Raw genomic sequence first — 19941 nt, forward strand, 5'->3', positions numbered from 1 at the left:
AAAAAACAATTCAACTCAATTGTGCTAAGGGATGAAAAGCAAAAAAAGACCTTTTCATACTTTATGTGAAATCTGAAATAGTGATACTTTACAGAGTTTTAAGGAGACAAGACAATGTATGAACTTATTCAGCCAGCTTGCTTAATATTAATGCAGAAAAATAATGTTAATTGTGAAATGGGATTTAATAAAACAAGAGTCAAGAATGCAATTAATATCAATATTGTAACAAATACACCACAGATAACTAATGATTTGTTGTCACCAAAAATTTGAAAATTTGCTTGATACAGCCACCTATGCTTGGCATACGTAAACCTAGAGTAAAACTCTCAGCCTACATAAAATCATACGTTAAAGATTAAAAGTGGCTAAATTGTAATATTAAAAAGCCTTAACTTTTTTAATAGAGGGTAAATTGTCTTTTGGGAAAAAATCCTGTGGCCCTGCTAAGAGAATTAGTAGATCAATCTGCCCCCATTTTAGGAGAGACATTTATTTCTAGGAGATCTACTTTACTGAAGTTTAAGTTTCAGAGCTGAATGCAAGACAGCAAGAAGAATGGCCTCTGATGGCATAGAGTCACATTAGATTTAGAGGATGTGTTACTGGCCTTCACAATCCAGACATTTATGGCAAAAGTTGTGTACACAGCAGGAAACCCTGGGGATTACAATGTTAGTAAAAAGCCTTGGAAGCCACACAACTAAAATACTTTATAGAGGGCTGTGCATTGTTTTTTTGGGTTTTTTTTTGTTGTTGTTGTTGCTCTTGGGGGTGGGACACTGCTTATTTAATTCTTCATGTTATAGAAAAGCTCAAGAAAGAAAATGAATTATATTTCCAACATAGAAAAGTTGCATTGTGAAATAAATCACTTGTGTTGTAGAACTGTCTCAACCCAAAAGAAACAAGTCTAACCTAATCTATTTATTAGACCAAGGGAAGAAAATTCTTATAACTTATTTCTGGCAGAAAAATGAAGTATTTGAGTAACTTGTGAGAGACTACAGAATCAGATGAGCCCACTGCCATTGCAACATCTGTAATAGACCCAGTTATCCATTAGACCATGATTTGGCCTAATCAGGGGCACAAAGAATGACAGTGAACAAGGGGACCTGTAACCTTCTATTACCTTCAGCTGTGTGTTGTAAGGTCACGATAATGCAACGTACACGAAGGTCCAGAATAAGATCCTGGATGATCTGAAGCATGTCATTGGGTATCTCGAGTGCAGTAAGAGACTCAGAACTAAGCCTGGAAAACAAATCAAGTTAGATGGAAGTGTAAATCTGAAGGTTTTTTTTAAGCTGATATGACTATACTGAATTTTTCAGACATTTTCTGCATATAGAAATACAAGAGCTCCATTCTCAGTGTTTCTCTGAAAATCAATTATCCCATTCTGAGAAGATTAATTATTTATTTAAATAAGACAAATGTAAATGCAGTTTTATTTTTCTCTAAGATTACAATAATGTCATCACAGCAACATGCCACCTTTTTCTACGGTCCTCTTGTACTTCCCTGCTTGATCTTCTGTCCTATGATCCAAGAATAATTTTGGAGCAGAAGTAACTTTTTTTTTTTTGTTTTAGATGAATGCCTAGGTCAAATACAAGATCCACAACTGGGTTTCTGAGATATTTTATACTTGCATGAAAACAGTAACAGTGATTAAGCTGTCAGAAATGGGGATGTGGCTGTGCACCATATTGCTAAGAATATACATATTCAAGGAACCAAAATACAGCTACTGCACCATGTGTAGAGTAAATTAATTCACTGTTTTGCTTCCAACTCTGACCAGATACAAAACACTGGGATTACAGGTGAGGATGGAGACATTAATTTCTGCTTTTTTTTCCTTTAGAGATAGCAACACAGTAGCTACTTGTGAAGAATTAGCATTTCAGCTTTCAACTAAAAAGCTGCAGTCATGCTCAGACTTAGTCAGGGTCACAGAGGGATGTTCACTGCTTTTATCCAACTCTTGGATATGTAAGTGAGGATAATTCAAAGGCAGTCACTGCCACCTGCCTTACTGCTAATACTGAGGAAAGCACATGTACCAGAAAGTGCCAAGGTGGAGGAATAGAAAGGCACAAAGCAAACAAGTGGAACATTTCCAACCATCCACCTGTAGGCTCCAGGTCCATACCCCTGGTATTGGGCAGAACCCACCAAACCCCCATCATTAACCAGGCTGCTCTCCACCCAGCACAACTACCGAATTAATAGATCAGAAAAATCTGTACTATCTCAGCCAGCCAGAATGTAAATACACATCTGTGAGAAATTTAAGTTACTTCAGACTGCACAGAAACCCTGCTCTTTAGAGTTGGTTCCATTGAGCACACAGCTGTCACATCCCTAAGATCATCCTTTTTCTCGTATAATACGCCCTAAAGATACATAACCTTCACAGCTTTATAGAAAGGCAAAAGTCTTGCAAGCAATGGCTCACTTGACTGCATAGTTCTAATTTATTCTCTGGAACCTATTCATCCTGAGTAATGACAGGATGGGGGTACAAGACAAAGACTGTGCTACCACTTGTGTGATACACATGTATGTGTGATATTAGCTCTGTGAGACACACAAACAAGCAGAAAAATTAAGATCACACAGATGTAACGACAATTCCTTGTTATCTAACACTGTGAGTTTTATCACTCTTAAATACAAGCAGGAAACGGTAAATCATTTGTGAGATGACAGAAATTAGTAAAATTCTATCATGTGCTTCACAATGACTTTAAGTTACGAACTGTGAAAATAAGGCTTAAGATATTACATAACCTTGCAACAAATAAAGGTCTTAGACAAGGTGTAGACTCCTCTTGGGAACAGCCCACCTTCATCATTAGTGACTCATAAGAAGTTTGTCAGACTGTCAAAGTATGGGGGATTGAAAGTTAATGTACTTGCAGTACTTGCATAAACTTCTGAACTGGTTGTCACCGGTCAGTACTCTAAGATGACATGTTCCATGCCTCTTCTTCAGATGCCCCTCTTCTTCTTTACTTTTGATCACTTTGCAGTAAAGCCTAGCCCACTTTGCTCAAGTGCCATTGCTAAGAAAACAAGGTGGGGAAAGGAGTAGGAGGGAGAGAGGATTTCCCCAGCTCTCAGTTCAGTTGTTCATTACAAGGGCAGTGCCCGGAAAGCAAAAGGAGATTCTCTGAAAGAGAGTCTTCATGTGGTCCTCTGTAGCCTCAGCCTGGATCTTAGCTCAGACAGCAAGAGCACAGCTAACCTTTAGAGAACTGTTGCTTACATTTCCAAGCCAGTATTACAGATGTGCAAGTGTTAAAGTCTATAATTTTATAATTTAAGTCAAACTGATGGCTTGCTTCTCATAAAAGGGCAACACTGGTGCTCCTTAATATGTTTTAATCAACTCAATTCCTTCTTAAACTGAAAGCATTCCATAAAATTCAGCCAGAATAACAAATTTCACATGGAAATATTTTCCTAGGTGGTTACAGGAGAGATAATTTAAGTGACAACAGAGTGAGAGAAAGTGTTAAACAGACTTGACAACAGGTGTGTATCACCCCATCCGCACTAAGAATATCTATACATGATTATACCCCTTTCTTTTATTTTTTTCCATCTGTGCTTTGCCTGTTACACGCTTTGAAAACTTGAAATAACAAGTACAGTATCAGACCCAAGTATTACTCTAAAGGAGTAGTTACTTTTCAAAAGATAATGACAATTTGTGTAGGCCCCATAGACAAATGCAAGCAAATTCCGTATATTAGTGAGTAATTTTGCGATGAAAGAAATGCACATTATTAATTTTACAAAAAATATACGCAGAATGACATTATAAGCAGGACTATTACCTTCCATTAAACAACTCTAATGGTAAATTATGATCTAAGAATAACTACAGTGAAAAACATGATATTTTCACCCATTTTGGCAAAGATGGGAAGACATGTAGCAAATGCAAATAATTTGTAGCAAATGCAGCAAATAATTGCTTTCTATCCTAAAGAATCAAATGGTGTTTCATTCACTGAGTGTCTATGCTCTATGCTGTGCCAGGCAAATATTTTGTTTAAATGTTTTCATAGGATGCTATAAGAAAAAATGAATATATTATTATGTAATAAGAGTATACCATGAGACATCGTTAATTACACTTGCACACAGAATCCTGAATCTGACATAAACAATATTTTTTTTGCAATCCTATTTTTGAAAATGTTAACATTCTCAAAATTCAGGGTGTTTAACACAATGAACAAAACATTTTGTCGTACAGCACACATATTCCATGAATAGAATGATTTTATGCATCCAGAGATCCATTTACCTTACAGTCTGGATAACATGTGTTAGCCACTGCCCAGAAAGTTCAGATTTCATCTCCCAGCCACCATACTGTCTTAATTCTCCTTCTCTGAGGCTGAATGGAAGCAAAGCTCCACGTATAAGTTTTACCAGAGAGTGCATCACTTCCTGAATCATTTTCTGCATCAGAAGAAAGGGAAGAAAAATCAAGGAAAAATCTCTACTGAGACACTTAAGCAGCCATGTACTTGCTATGTATAACAAGTAGAAATGTTAGATTTACAGGTGCCTCCATATGGCAGAGAAGAGAGGAGAAGGATGTATGAGGGTACACAAATTATTTAAGAAATTGTATTTTTCGAAGTGACACAAAAGTATCTTGTGATGAAGGACAAATGAAAGAAATTAAGGTTCTCCCCACCACATCTCCTGCAACTACTTACCTTGAAATCATTTTGTCTTTGCCTAGCATTTTTCTTCGATCTTTCCATTTGGCCAGATTTTTCAGCAGTCTTGTGAAAATGAGAAAATTGAAAAGTGTAAGTATCTTATAACCAGTTAAAATAATTCTGAAAAAGGGGGTTTCAAAGTGAAGAAGTGAAAACCGATGATTTCATGATGTAATTATAAAAATGAACTCAGGGCATTTCACTAAGCAAAGATGATATGTATCTCAATAAACTCAACTCACTGTAGGTAAGTACTCTAATGTTGAATTCTGAAGAAAAAGGTGTGCTTAAGACAAAGTTAGAAACAAGCATAAGAGAAACTCAAACAGTACAAATTTCCTGAGGTTAAAGTTTTCTCACTGCAGTGTTTCTGAGATCTAAAACATATATAGTCCAATTGTGCATCAAGTTGACATGAAAAAAACTGTATTTTTTAGCATGGAAGCTGACGAGAGAAAGACATCAAATGTGAAGAAGGAGGCAATATTTGGAATTAAGGCAATTTGGAAATGCATGATGTGAGGGGGAGGGTTAGAGGGTTTTTGTTTGGTTTAGCAACAGTACTTTCTTACAATGATATTTAAATAGTTCAACTAACTGTAAAAGAGACTGTGAAATAAGCAGCATCTTTATTGTCACTTCTTTGAGAACAGGGGAACATGAGTACACGTTGCATGAGACAGTTACAGTTGAAGAAAAACATGATTTGACTAATAGTCTTCCTGTTTGTAGTTCTACACTTCTGTGGAGAGCACTGAGATCTCAGTAGAGTAAATTACATTGAAAAAGTAACTTCAAATCTTAGGTGAAATGCAGATGTCGAAATACATACTTAAAAAATCTCCTATTTTATGTTTGTACAGCAACATCTACTGGACAAGAAGTGCAATAACATGACAGGAGTGTCCTCAAAGACAATCAGTTTACTTTCAAATAATTAATTTGAAATGCTGTGTTTTTCAAAATCTTTCTTTAATTAAAGCATTTAAGATTTTTAAGGTAAAATAAATAATTTGAAATGATCAAAAAATTAGAGAAAAATGAAACTGCTTAACAGTTTTAGAAAATACATAGCTATAAAACTCTTGTATGTTAAAACTCTGAATTATACCATTTCAGACAAGGAGAACTACCTTCAAATAGTTGCTGCAATTAACTCCCATTTCTCTCTTCTAAAGCATTAAAAAGAAAATAAGTTGTATTCCTTGAAACTTCAGATAGCAATTTTAAATTCACATTGGTTTACAGCTGGATTAAACAGAGCAATTCATAGATCTTTGATATATTTTTTTTTCCAGTGGTTTTGCTGAGGACCAATTTTAAACCTTTCCTGCACAGACAGACCAAAACTATCTTGTGGTAAGATCAACGGTTACTACTCACATTTGTGACTTCACCTAGAGTGATTCAAAGAACTCAACTATTCAAACTGTTGAAACACCACATACATCTTAACTGACAATATTTTAAGGCATTTCAGAACTGAAAAGAACCCTGCCAAAGCCATACAAACTGAACAAAATAAAATACATCTTGAAATGCATATGTGGAGATTTACTTTCTGCATTTTTAACTATCTTGAAGACTTAGTTAAGCTAACTGAAATAACTCTGTATACCATCTTTTATAGGATGTTTCTTAAAAAAATCTAGCATTTACCTTGCTTTTTGAATGATGATAAATAGCAAGCAACATGGTAAAAGAATTTTCTTTGTGGGTAATTAAAATTTGTATTTTTTCTGACAGCGAAACACAAACTTTCAGCCTTGAATCCACTGTGATGACAGATATTCTTAGGTGCTCTAGAAGTTTTCCAGGTTTTGCCACCCCCTCCTCTCACTCACCCTTAATTGACTGTGGCATGCAGAACACACAGGAGGAATGGATTCCTTCCTATCTTCCCTAGAACTTGTGGGGCTTTGTAAGTACCAAAGGAGTGGAAGAAATCAAATGTATGGGGATTAATTTCCTCCGAAGTTCAGAATTAGGCTCAAACATAGAAGAGCATATGTACTTTACAGAGTAACAACAAAACTACTTCTTTTTTTTTTTTTTTTTTTTTTTTTTTTTAATACATTGAAACAATGTTTTGTTTAGGCAGGACAGACGATCACTATATTTTCCACTTGCAGTCATTTTCATGAGCAGGATTTCTTAACCTTGTTTACAGTTCAAGTCTTCGTTATCTAGAAACTGCTTTCTATTTCATTGTATACAGAAAAAAACCCTCACAGTAACTGAACAGGTGAATTTGCAAAGTTTAATTTTCCACAGTACTGGTGTCAAAAAAAAGGTTCTCATTTCCCCTATGAAATAAATTATTGTTGTGAAAGCCAACAGTACTAAGATTTATTCTTGATTTCACTTTCTTCACTGAATATTATGTGTAAATGGCATATCTTTCTTTTGATTTTTATCATGTAAAATGAGGATCACACATAGCATCTATTTCATTGAAGCTATAATGTTCTGTACATTGTGTTCAACATGTAAAGGGCTATATTACCTATTAGTATAATCATATGCACACAGTATATTGATTTATAGGCAGGAGCAATAAATATATAAATTAATTTTTTTGTTAGAGGAATGGAAAATAAGAACATAAGCTTCCAAATGTTCTTTTTCAAAGGCTTTTGTTTTTTCTCCTAAAGCTGCAAAGAATAGTACATAGATGTGATGACTTCAGAATTTAAACACAGCAGAACATAGTATACTAGAAGTTAATCAATTTATCAAAAATTAATTTTGAGAGGTAAAATCTGTTAAGTGTATGCATATAAAAACAGCATGTGTCTTAAATAATTACTTTTGTTTTTCCCCTTCTTCTTGGATGATCAGGATTATATTTGCATAATTTGGAAAAACCAGATCATCTGAGCAAGAGCGAGTAGTAGCATGGGGAGTTGCAGCTGACTAATCTTGCAGACTACACTCCCTGTAATGTGTCCATGGATTCTGCTCTGTGCCCTTGGTTATTTCACAGCTCTGGTCTTGAACTAACCTCACTTCCAAATACTTCAAACTCCAGAAATGAGTACTCCTTTTCCAAAGAAAGGAAATAATATTTTTTCTGTATGACTCTGCCTTTTACACATCTCTACCCTTCATGCAATGTGCTATTTCTTCAGATCACCAGTGAAGGGCCAGCTATGAGTAAGAGGTGAAAGTACACAGATATTATTGAGTCCAGTAACTGAACACAGCCACAAGCTACACACACAATCCCCACTGTCAGAATTTATTGTAATTCCACTGTGAGCTTACCTTCCGCGAAAAAGAAAAATCTCTTACTAAAATAAGTTGTTACTTCTACCAGTGAAATATAATACTTCAAACATAATTATTACAGACCTTTGTTAATCGTAGGTCCTTTATATAGAATAATCCATACCTCACTGAATAAACTTCCATTCACATAAGAAATCCAGAGCTTCCAGAAGTTGGGCAGCTGACTTACAACAAGTTTTGTCAACTTTTCAACAAATACAACTTGCTGAGGAGCTTTGTATCGCCAAGCTAAAAGGGGGAGAGAGGACAGAAAAAGCAACATTATCATTTTTAAAAATAACAAGAATTTACTACTAGCTTGCTGCTGCACTGTATTACACAAGTGACTCTACAGTATATATAAAACTTTTCAGGTAAAAATAAAAAAAATTAAAAGTTCAGTCCATATGCCTGTACACAATTTGTACACATACAAGCTCTTTCTTCTCCTCTCGTATGCTTACAAGGCGCCAGCACTATGACAGTATCTACAGAATAGTTTCCCTTATGGGGGTATCTAAGGCAATCCACCTAAAAATCCATTCAGACAGGCTTCTGTCTTCAAACAGCTCCAACATTTAAGGTAACATGAAAGCAATAAAGACATTAGAAAAATTTCAAATGAAATCTTGGCAACAGACAACTTTTCAGTTTCCTCTGCAATGGGCAGAAGGGGGGTAAAGAGAAAGCTGGACAGAGGCAGAAGTACTCATTAACACAGAAAAGAAAGTACTCTTGTGAAATATTTTTCCATAATCATCTACGTTTCCCTTGAAACCTTCATGATTACAAGAGTTTAACAAAACAGCACAACAGTGACAAGAGACTTGCATTTCACTTCAGGAACTACCGTCTGCTTTGGAACACTTGGACAAAGAAATCATATATTTTTTGAAAAACCCCAAAACAAATAACCAAAGTCCCCAAAACACTTTAAAATGACATGTTTGTTGATGTGGCAGTTTTTATGTATAAACTCATGTCTTGTACAAATGATAAATTTAAAAATATTATATCAGCCTATGCAACACTGGAAATGCAGAAAAATACTGCATGAAATAGCAGTATTTTTGTATCTACTTTGCTACAGAACGTTGCCTACACGCAACAGGAATTCGCCAGTTAGAAAAAATAGCTGCCTAAGAGCACATTACATACTAGTAGGCTTCACCAGAGCCTCACTTTTATTATATTGGTAGACAGTCTTGAATCTCCTTGAAGAACAGCATGCCTTCAAGCAGCTTCCACTTGTCAAGGTGTGGATCGCATATTGCTCCATTTCTCTACTGGAGAATTGAACATCTACCCTACCCTCTTCTCATGGCCAAAAAGTTTAGGCATTTTGAATTAGTATTTGAAAATAAAATAATGGAAGCCCAAAATTTGGAAAGACGGTCTGACATAACTCAAGTGCAATTGTACAGAGAGTGATATAATTTGAGTGATATAATTAGGAGGCACAAAAATGTCAAAGCTCAAGTAGAAAAGCTCCTAGTGTGGACACAGATAAAATACTTTAACCAGCTTGGTTTATGATAGCCAGAGAACTGGTCTAGACCCAGTGGCAAAAAACCTGTTTTTAACAAGCTATGACTACGTCAGGAAGCTGAGCCAACAGAGCTATAGCTGCAGAGGATCTGTAACTCCAACAGACCCCAACTTCTAATGAAAAAATATCAGTTTCTTTGAGAAACCATTTCATCTTTGCCATAAGCTCGTGCACCAATCCAAGGTTATAACCAGGGATGTCTGTTGGTAACTGGAAACTTACTGGCAAGATTTACTTCATCTATGAAATTCTTTTCCCCTCAAGGAAGGATATTTCAGTCTCAAGCCTGCAGACACCAGATACCTCTTAGAATAAGCTACTGCACATTGTATCAAAAGGTTATGGCCATAAATTCAGGATATTTTCACTCTGTTGCTAGAGAAAGTTCCAATCTATGTTTTATTCCATTGATTCTATTATAATCTCTGCTATACCATTCTAAAGATGAAAGTAGAGCTATTGTCTCATTTACATATTCTCATGAGCATATGCTCAAGCAAGAGCTGAATGTTATTTGAATGCTGCAGTTTTGAATTTTAATCAATATTTTGGATGATCACTGTCCAACATATTGGAGAAAAAAAGCCCCAAATCACCAAAAAAGCCCAGAGATGACAAATTTAAATTTGGTTTAAATTTATCAAAACATAAAAAGATCCACAAACAAACTGAAAACAGAACACATCATGGCACATTTGGAATGGCAGCTCTTGCACAGGTATCCTAAATTGTAGGTTTGCTTTGTCTCTCCACTCAGAGAAGAACAAGGATGGCAGAGGCTATCAGTGGTCATGTGCACCTACACACCAAGGAACTCAACTCAGAGGCAACTCATTCTACATCAGGGAAATTGGGATGGATTATTATAGTGCTCCAATTCTCCAGTTTTCCTTTGAATCTTAGTTTAAATTGGTGTCTACAGAAAACGCAAATCTTGTTGAAAATTTTACATTTTTCAGTTTTAAAGTTAACAGATCCATAACTAAGACTCTAAAAACAAAATAACTGAAGGGGAATTGTCAGCCATATATGCAATTATGTTCCTGCTCATGCACAAGAATTCAAACAACTTAAAAATAAACTGGATTTTGGGTGTTGCTTGCTACATTAAGTGTGGCATTAGTATTGGAGTGGATGGCATTCAAAAACAACCAGCAATTTAGTGTTTTGCTTTGTAACACTTGTTAATTACCTCCATGCAAGGCTTTGACCTGAAAAACGACAAGGGTAACAGTAAGACAGCTATTTCAGTAAGGAATGATCTATTCTATGAAAAGCATGTTTTCTGTCTCCTGTGACGTCACCATTGAAAGATTCCTGAGAAGAAGTTGTTTGGACAAGGGTATTGAGCACACTTACAACACAGAAGACCTCAGCTGGTTGTGGACAGACAGACTGCTTGAGCTTAGTCAAATATTTTGTTTCCCTTTCTGGGCTTAAAGAATCAGGGAGCCAGATATGTGAAGTGCAGACAGAAGGTGCAAATGCAAGGAGAACCATCTTAGCAAATACACACAAAAGGCATAACAAGAAAAATGTAGTAGGCAGTAGGTGGCTATGCAAGCAAGAGAAAAGTTTTGTAGAAAAAAATACTTTTACTACTTTGACTACATTCTAAGAAGCAAATTTTGAACTTGAATTTCAATTTTATGAACTGCTCTTTGCTTGCAAAAAACCATGGAGGACTTCTTTAGTAAGCAACAGTGATGTTTAAGAAGAAAGAATTCTATTCTGTAGCAATCCAAAACAAATACACAGAGTGTGGGTTTTTGTTTGGGCTTTTTGACTACATCACATAGTGTACAGTGGGGGCTGCAGTTTTTTTTCCTAAATAGAACAGATGCCTACCATCATCACGGCCAGACTGAAAGCTGCTGCCCCTTTTCAGTGAAGCAGTTTGACTGAGATGGCCGATCGGCGACGGACGCACATCACTGTCCAGGTCCAGCATGGGGCTGTGGAGCAATGCGTTGCCTGGGCAGAGGGGAAAAAACTCAAAAGTCAGAATAACTTTGCACATCAGTTGACATGAAATTGCATGCTACATGTGGAATTCTAGTTTAATTCAGTGATACAAATGCTATCTTACAAAAACATTTTTAATCTTGTTTTATTTAGACTCTTTGTTCATCTGTATCAATGCTATTCAATACCACCACTATCGAGTCCTGTAGCAAAGCCAAACCCACAAATACCACAGGGAAAATGCCATTATTTGTCTGTATCTTTCTCTGTTTTTAATTAATGCCCTACAATTAGTTACTTGAAAGCCATGGATAAATATGCATTTATGCCATTAGTGACATTGCCATGCTTTTTTTCTGGTGTATGTCCTAAATACACTTTTCAACAGCAGCAATTTCTTTTGCATCTAGCTGAAGCAGGTAAGGGCAGTGTGTTCAACTATTACTTAGCTACCTGAACTCTGTAGAGGCAGTACAAAGAGAGTGCATCCATCAGGAATCAGATGAACTAATGGCATGTGTCCTTTGTAAATGTCCTTATTTATACATGAGTACAAACCCACAAATTATTTTCCAGTGTATCAAACAATTATTTTTAACTTTGGGTGCCTGTCCACATGTAGGTCACTATTCACAATTCTAAGCAAGGACCTAATCTGAGGGAGGTGGATACTTAGAGTCTACTACGCATTTTGCAAAATAACCATATAAGAAGAATAAGAGGACTATGATAATTTTTTAATGTACTGTGGCACTGCCAATAACTTCTTTAAAGTCTAAATTTCTGCTTTATGCATTTCATCTTATATACAGTTCTGAAAAACAGCCATCAAAAATCTCAGCATTGCTCACCTGAGTTATAACAAGTAAACTTAAATCAAAATTTGCAGAATTATAGAACAGCCCACATTGGAAAGGATCTCAGAAGACCAAGTCCAGCCTTTCACAGTAAAGGGTGCAGGCTGAGATTATCTAGCACCCCATCTAGTTCAATGTTGAAAACTTCCAGTGATGGCAACTTTACGACATCACTGGGGAGGTTACTTCAGTGATTGATTGTTCTCAATGCAAAAAAAAGAATTTTCTCATACTGTCCCTGGTAATTCATGCTGAATTTTGTACTGAGAATGCCAGCATTTGAGTTCATACCATTGAACTTTTCCAATGATTACCTACATCCACTTAAAATAACAGGAAGGTCACAAAGGATGACCACCAGCTGTAACACTGAAATACTCAGATTCAGGAATAACACAAAGCAAAAACTACTCACATTTATTCTGGTGTCAGAGCAACATGGCAATAAAGATACACCTAATCTTTTTACTTCAACAGCTGGGGCTTAACAAGCAACATAAAGTATTGTGAAACTTATCACAAACTTCCAATAGGTGACAGTATTGGGTTTTAGTTCATTTTGAAAGAAGCTCTTTCTCTTATAATTCTTTAAAGGCTTTTAAAGAAATTTCCTATGGCCTTTCACTGCAGCATTATCATTACCAAAATAACTGCTAGTTCTTCCACTGATCTTCTTACTGTTCATAGTATAAGACACATAGGTAAATAGACCAAATTTGTTACATCATTCACCATTGTGATAGACACAGTGTACTAACTGACTCAGTGAACTCAGTCCTCCTATCTTCAGGCTGTGCTACGATTCTGTTCACTATTTAACTCCTACATAACTTATTAAACACAACTCATCTTTATGACAGCTTTAAAATGGACAAGTTTTCAGCAACACAGAACCTGCTGCAGTGATTTAAGTGTATTATCCACTCTCACCACAGACAAGATCTACAGTGAGTTTGAACAAGAATTTGTGGAAAGATTTTTCCTTTTGAAAGAACTAAAATGCACAATAATGAGAAAGCAAAAAACCAAAGCTTTGCAGTAATTAACATCCAGAAAAATAATCCAGCCACCTTACAGAATGAAGTAAAACCAAAACAAATTAATTCCTCTTCAGATTAATATATATATCTCTCCATTATCATACAGAAATTCTACACAGAATAAAAAGAAAATTGTAGAACACTCGAAGAAAATCTAAGTGTCTCAAATAGTTCCTGGGATTTCAGGAGCATTTGAGTGACATTCAACATATTTGCATTTTATTTGGAAAAAAAAATTGTCAAGAAGGCCAAGTCAAAATTGTTGCAGATTTAAAATACATTTTATTACAAGAACACCGGCAAGAGTGTAGCAATGTTATTTTCATAAAATCTATAACAACAACAACAAAATCCCTCTGATCTCTCTGTATAGAATTCAAGTTCTCAGCATTCAGACAGCGTGTTAATACAAGGAATGTCTTGTAAACAGATGTTCTCTAAAAATGACAGTGCCAATTAAACCTCAGAATTAAGAAAAACAGACACACTTACCAAAACACCTTAATGTGAATTAGTTCAATTAAAACCACTTGCTCGAGGTAGCTGTATTGCTGCTGATGCACTAAGCCCACGCAGCCCGAATGGTTTATATATTCACCAGTAACAGAAAACATGTAAAGAATACTCTCTTGTTCCACCAGAAAAACCACATCATCAGTTTGCTGGCATACCAGGAAAAGAAAGTTTAACATGAACTAATTTTTTAATTGGTTGTCTAGCATTACAAGCAAGTATAACACAGCAGCAGGGAACTACAACAGCACATATACCCTCAGGACTAATAAACATCTGGACTACATTAGCAAAGCTGATCTTGTTTTCGCCCTACCAGAAGATAGCGCTTGAAGACTGCACACTAACGCATAAATCTTGTAAAAAAAGTGAGAGTTAACTTACAAACAATTTTTCTTCTATCCCAACTTGTTCGCTCTCTGGAGCCAGCAGCTTAAATTTAGCAGCACAATGTAATACAATGAATTAATAGTAGCAGGGACTGCAGACAATAATATTTATAAACCTAAATAAACTAACCAAATAATAATTTACTGCCCACTCAGCATTTGATTTGTGTACTATTTTTACATTCCTTGATCCTGAATGCAGCAACAATTTAAAGTTTTGAGAAATTAACTTTTTACTGTGTTAATAGGTTTTTTAAGTATAAACAACATGAAAAAAATATTCCCGGTAGATCTTTACTTTTAGAAAATACACTGCATCTTTGAAGCTACAGAAGTATTTTTTTTCCAAAATACAGCATCTACATGGAGCATTATCTGTCAGTGACTCCAGTGCCAAGTGTATATTTAACAAAGGAAACACAGGAAAAATAAATGTACTCCATTCTCTTCTTCTACCCAACATTAAAGACAAAAGTATAATTAATGCCTTATTACAACTATATAATCATGAAAAGACCAAATATGAAGTTTTAAGGGTCTAAGAACTGCTTTAATTTTTTTTAAGGGATTTTAGTGGGTTTCAACTTTTTGTGCACAGGTATTTTGAAGATGCGCATTCAGAGGCTGTGTGAAATAAAAATATTTCAGTGGTTTCGTTCACTCTTCTGCTCTAGTGCAGTAAGATCTCACCAAAATAAGACTCTGAAGAACACAGTAAAAGCACAATTCTTTTTGATATTATTTCTCTAACGCTCTGTAAATCAAAAGCCACCTGCACTGACCCCTAACTTCAGGTTTATCATACCACACGGTACTTCTATAGCTCATGTCCAAACATCAACCCCATTTTTTGGATTGTTACGTGCAAGCTCTTGGCAAGCAGTTTGTCACAACCTCCATTAAAAAGAAAATTGACATGAAATTTGCCTAAAATAAATTTTTCCAATATATGCAAACCAGTCAATGATTTAAAATTTTAAAAGCTGCTTTACTTTCATATTCCTAAATTATTACCAAACTAAGTGTAAAACTTTTTCTGCAATATCCATTGCTCCACAACTGCCTGGATTTTTTCCCCTCTCTGAGGTCTGGCAGGCAGAGGTTTCTTGAAGAAGTCACACATCTCCTGCCTCCCTCGATAATCCAGCCTCAGCTACTCTGCAATCCTGCCAGCCTGCTGCATCAATCACACAACTTCCAGTAAAGATTTTTACAAAAGCTACTGGTGATCAGGGGATTAACATTGTGCCAGTGCTTCCTGCAGTGAAAAAGAAAATTATTAACAAGTGACCAGTCTTAGGTTAAGTAATTTTTCAGTGAGATTTTCCATATTAAGTCAAATGTCAGCCATTATACAGACTTGCTCATATACAACATGGAGATGTACTTACAACACACACATCATGTATATGAGCAAGAGTAATTAAAAAAAAAAAAAAAAAAAAGACCCTACAAGATGTGCAACCAGGTGAATACAGCTACTGTGTTTTCTCGCCCATTATATATCTTACAGTGAATTTTCTCACAGGCTACAATAGGGAGGGAAGGAGGGCTGATCTATAGCCTCCTGACTCTCTGAAGGGAGGCAGACTTCCTTACCAGCCTTAAACACCTTTGAACATTTTTTCCTGTGCACAGCGGGCCCTTGTCCTGTGCTCCAGCCTGACCACCCACTGTTGCTTGTTGACCAAACACACGGTGCCTGGAGCCTGCACCGGCACTACCAGGATAAGATTCCTTTCAAGGACACTGCATGGAGAATTTCAATTTGTCTAGGCAAGAAATTAGGCAAGCAGGAGACATTACTGAAAAATTAACCTGCTCAGCAGATGAATTACTGTGTTTTATTCTTGCTTAAGTACTTTTTCTTTCTAACTTTATCTTTTATAGTGATCGAGAAGAAAACGGATTGTTTTTCTAGAAAAAATGATAGAAAAAATTGTGATAGAAAAAAATGAATAGAAAAAATGTTTTGGGGAGATATTTAAAAATGAATGCTTTTTTTAAATCTTAAGGCTAGTGTTCATGACTGTAAATGCATTTATAATGAAACTGTTTATCAGTTTTCTACATAAAGGGTAACTGGACCTATTCTAGTGGTGTTCTAAGTATTTTACAGCCTAAGGATGCGCCTTATTGTCAGCCCTTCAGGCCAAAAATTTTTGAAACAACAGCCAAGCATTTAAGCTCAGAACATAAATAAAAATTACTTCATTTTACTAGCTCCAGCAGACATTAAGATCATCAGCACTTTTGGAAAAACCCACTTTAACTCAATTGTCTGAAAAACTACTGAAGACTGGAGCAGACACAAAGGTAAAATTCTGGCCACTGAAGAGTTTCAATCTACCTCCATTCATAATAATAATCTTAAAAATTTTGATTTTAATCTACCTGTGTTGCTTTTTAATCCCAATAGTTACTCTGTTTATAGTATTTTAGTATTATTTAAAGTATTACATAAAATAAGAATGTCCTCTGAACTTCTGAACATGCTGGATTCTACTAAAATTTCTAAATTACAGCAAACAAACAAATAGAGATAGTAAAAGAGGAAAATTAATCTGCTATCAATTTTTGTACTGATCAATTTTTATTCTCTCTCTGACTTTTTTTTTTTTTTAATTAATAACCCATTAAGAGTTTGCTTGACATCTGCTGTCAAAAGGGTATTTCTGCTATGGACAGGGGATGTGGTTTAGACATGAAATGGCTCCCAGCTGCAAGAATTCTTCTTCCAGATGTACAGTAAGCAAAGGCAATGGAAGAGAACCAGCTGCTAGGATAACAAATTGAAAAGGCCCTTTTGACACAAGCTTTGCCGGCATGTCTGATCGAACAAAGATGGATCATTCATTGCAAGGTGAATAGAATCTCAGTGTGGTACAGAAGAAAAAGCAACATGGTCTAAGCATCCATTTCTCTCTTTTACACCACGTACAGCTGCTGTTACTCTGGCACAGAAAAATCCTGCAAACTTTTTTACAATGTCTGAAGAGCTGTGCATCATACTCAGTCCTGCAAAAATTATACTTTTCTTCAGCAGTAGGAACTAAAAAAATAATGATTAATAATTAAAAAAAAATCACAGTGACTGTACTATCATACTTCTGTTTGGAGAGCTGGCTCCATGCTGGTAACTTTAATAGGTTGTGTATTATATATTTTGCAAACCAAAGGGCAGCAGAAAGATCACACTACAACCATGTCAGTGTTTTCATTTACTGCTTTAGTTTCTAATCAGGTTAGCTATTAACAGGTAGCCTATTTGCAATAATATGAAATAAAATATCAAAGATTTGTGTCACAGATGAGTGATTTAGGTCACTCAACGAATCAACATCAAAGGTATTGGCAAAAGTGGTTTCAGTAAGAATTTCTAGGAGTGAGACTTGACAAAGTTTGCAACAACCTGCTAAGAAATGAAGGATTTCTTAGCCAGTTTGATGATAACTGGATGGGAGTCCATAGCCATTTTAGTTCAAAGGATCATGAAACCTACTAAGCCACTATTAAAGTCTAAGCAAATAACCACTGGCCACACAGAGGAGAGTCTTAACCTCCACAGCTTCTATCCCTGATACTCGCATTAAGAATCCCATTGCTTAACTCCTTTTGGCTATCTGCCCAGTGCCTCAGGAAAATTTTAAACTAAACCTCATTTATTTACATTTATTTTCATGTCATCTTATGTCATTATGTTCTCCATGTTTCCTGCACTCCAACAAATCTGGGAAGCATAAACCATACTGAAAAACTACAATTATGCTTTAATAATAGAGGACTTGCCAAGTACAGTTACAATTTAAAAATATGTAAAATCTTAACTGAAGGAAACAATTTAGTATCCAGGTACCAGAACTGAAAGTCCCTAGATGTCTACAAATCATAAGATCAAAGGTCAAAAGCAGGAATTTGGGCTTTAGCCAATAGAAGGCATAAAATACCAGCACAATTCAGTTTGTCTTTCAAATATTTCTCACTAGAGATCTAATAAATACTGTTCTGGGTGAGCATATGCTCTTCCATGGTAACCTTTATATTCATGGCTTGAAAAAAATGCTCTTTGTCCATTTCTGTGTCATGCATCTCCTTCTCTTTAACATAGCTACATACTAAGTAGCAGTAGCAAACTGGCTTTACCTACTTGAAGTCCTTCAGTGGAAAAAACAGTGGGAAATGACTGGACAGATAACACAAACTCATCTATGCCTCAGGAAAACCGCGTGACCATAAAAAAAAGTTTCAAAAACAATAAAGGAGCACAACTGCCTTTTCCCTAAATAAGGCAGATAGCATTTTAAGTTTTCTATTTAATGCAGTAAATCCATATATTTACAAGCACATATATTTACATAAGCAGAGGTAGAGCTCCATATATTTCATATACAGGACTTGAGAGAATTCTCCATCCTGTACCCATTGAAATAAATGCAACCAATTAATTAATGATCAGATTACTACATGTATTATGATCAATGTCTTTTATAATCAAAGGAAAATTCAATTAAACAATTTACCGTTGGCAGTTGTCAGCTTTTTAAGTCACAATGCCAAATTATTTGACAAAGCTTAGCATAGCTGGATATGCCCTTTCAGTTTTTAGAAATAATATTAACACAAGTTGGATTAACTGGAAACAGACAGTATTGGAAACACACAGGATTTCTGCTGACCCCTGAAATAAAATCCGAGAAAGAGCTCCCAAGATCATTACAGTCATGCAAATTTGACGCCATTTCTTCTTTCAGGTTGCATCAGACACCGCACCATGCTATGACATTAAATTATATTTTGTCTAACTAGGTCATCATTTCAATTGCTGAGTATTTCTTACAAAATGGAGTTCATCTCCAGTAATATACAAACCCAAAGGTGTTGGTTTTTTTTTTTTTTATTCTTGTGATAGTAGTAAAGGATTCACACTTAGATCAAAAATACATACTTAGATATCAACCTAAAACAAACCTGTATTTAAACATATCTCTAATACACAAAATTCTGATAGCACATTCCAATACCTTGGCATCTACATCAGCTCATTCTTGTCCATCAATTTGGAGACCCTTAGAAGTTATTAACAAGAGGGCAATCATCAGGTGAGGACCCTAGAGAGGATGTGGAGAACTAGACTTACTTCTTGCCAGTACTGGGGACTTTTCCTGATTGCCATTATTATTGGCCTGGATAAGTCAAAACCTCTTACAGACAATAGGAGAAGATGCTATTTCTGTATAAGAAAGTGAAATTATTTCAGTTGTAATGACTAATGGGTCAGCCTTCTAGTTGTGTGCAGACAACTGGAACAATTTTGTCTTATATAATACAGTGTTGACTTATACTAATGACTAAATTTGGAGTAAGTTCTCCTTAGAATTTGCTTAGGATTGTGTTTTGCCTTGTTTAGCAAATAATCGCAGTGTTAGCCTTCCCTTCCTGAATATACCAGGGCCAGCAAATAAATTCTTTGAGAATATTTGCAGTTTGACAATCATCTGCAAAAATCCTGTCCAAAATGTCTAATGGTTTAAAAAAACCCAACCTTACCCAGGTAAGAAAAGCAGAGAGTTTGTCTAATTCCAAACCTATTTAAAGTAA

At 35.6% G+C, this 19941-nt stretch overlaps 1 protein-coding gene across 1 annotated transcript in view; it reads right to left on the reverse strand.

Annotated features, from left to right (window-relative positions):
• EXOC2 (exocyst complex component 2) overlaps nucleotides 1-19941 on the reverse strand; it is a 127139-nt gene that overhangs the window by 49359 nt on the left and 57839 nt on the right. The window contains exons 12-16 of the mRNA XM_066325892.1: nucleotides 11428-11553; nucleotides 8155-8279; nucleotides 4755-4823; nucleotides 4334-4491; nucleotides 1139-1260 (exon numbers count right to left, since the gene is read on the reverse strand). Coding sequence (XP_066181989.1) covers nucleotides 1139-1260; nucleotides 4334-4491; nucleotides 4755-4823; nucleotides 8155-8279; nucleotides 11428-11553 — 600 coding nt within the window. The remainder of the gene's footprint in view (nucleotides 1-1138; nucleotides 1261-4333; nucleotides 4492-4754; nucleotides 4824-8154; nucleotides 8280-11427; nucleotides 11554-19941) is intronic.

Source organism: Sylvia atricapilla, chromosome 1 (genome assembly GCF_009819655.1).
Source record: "Sylvia atricapilla isolate bSylAtr1 chromosome 1, bSylAtr1.pri, whole genome shotgun sequence".
Lineage (NCBI taxonomy): Eukaryota > Metazoa > Chordata > Aves > Passeriformes > Sylviidae > Sylvia > Sylvia atricapilla.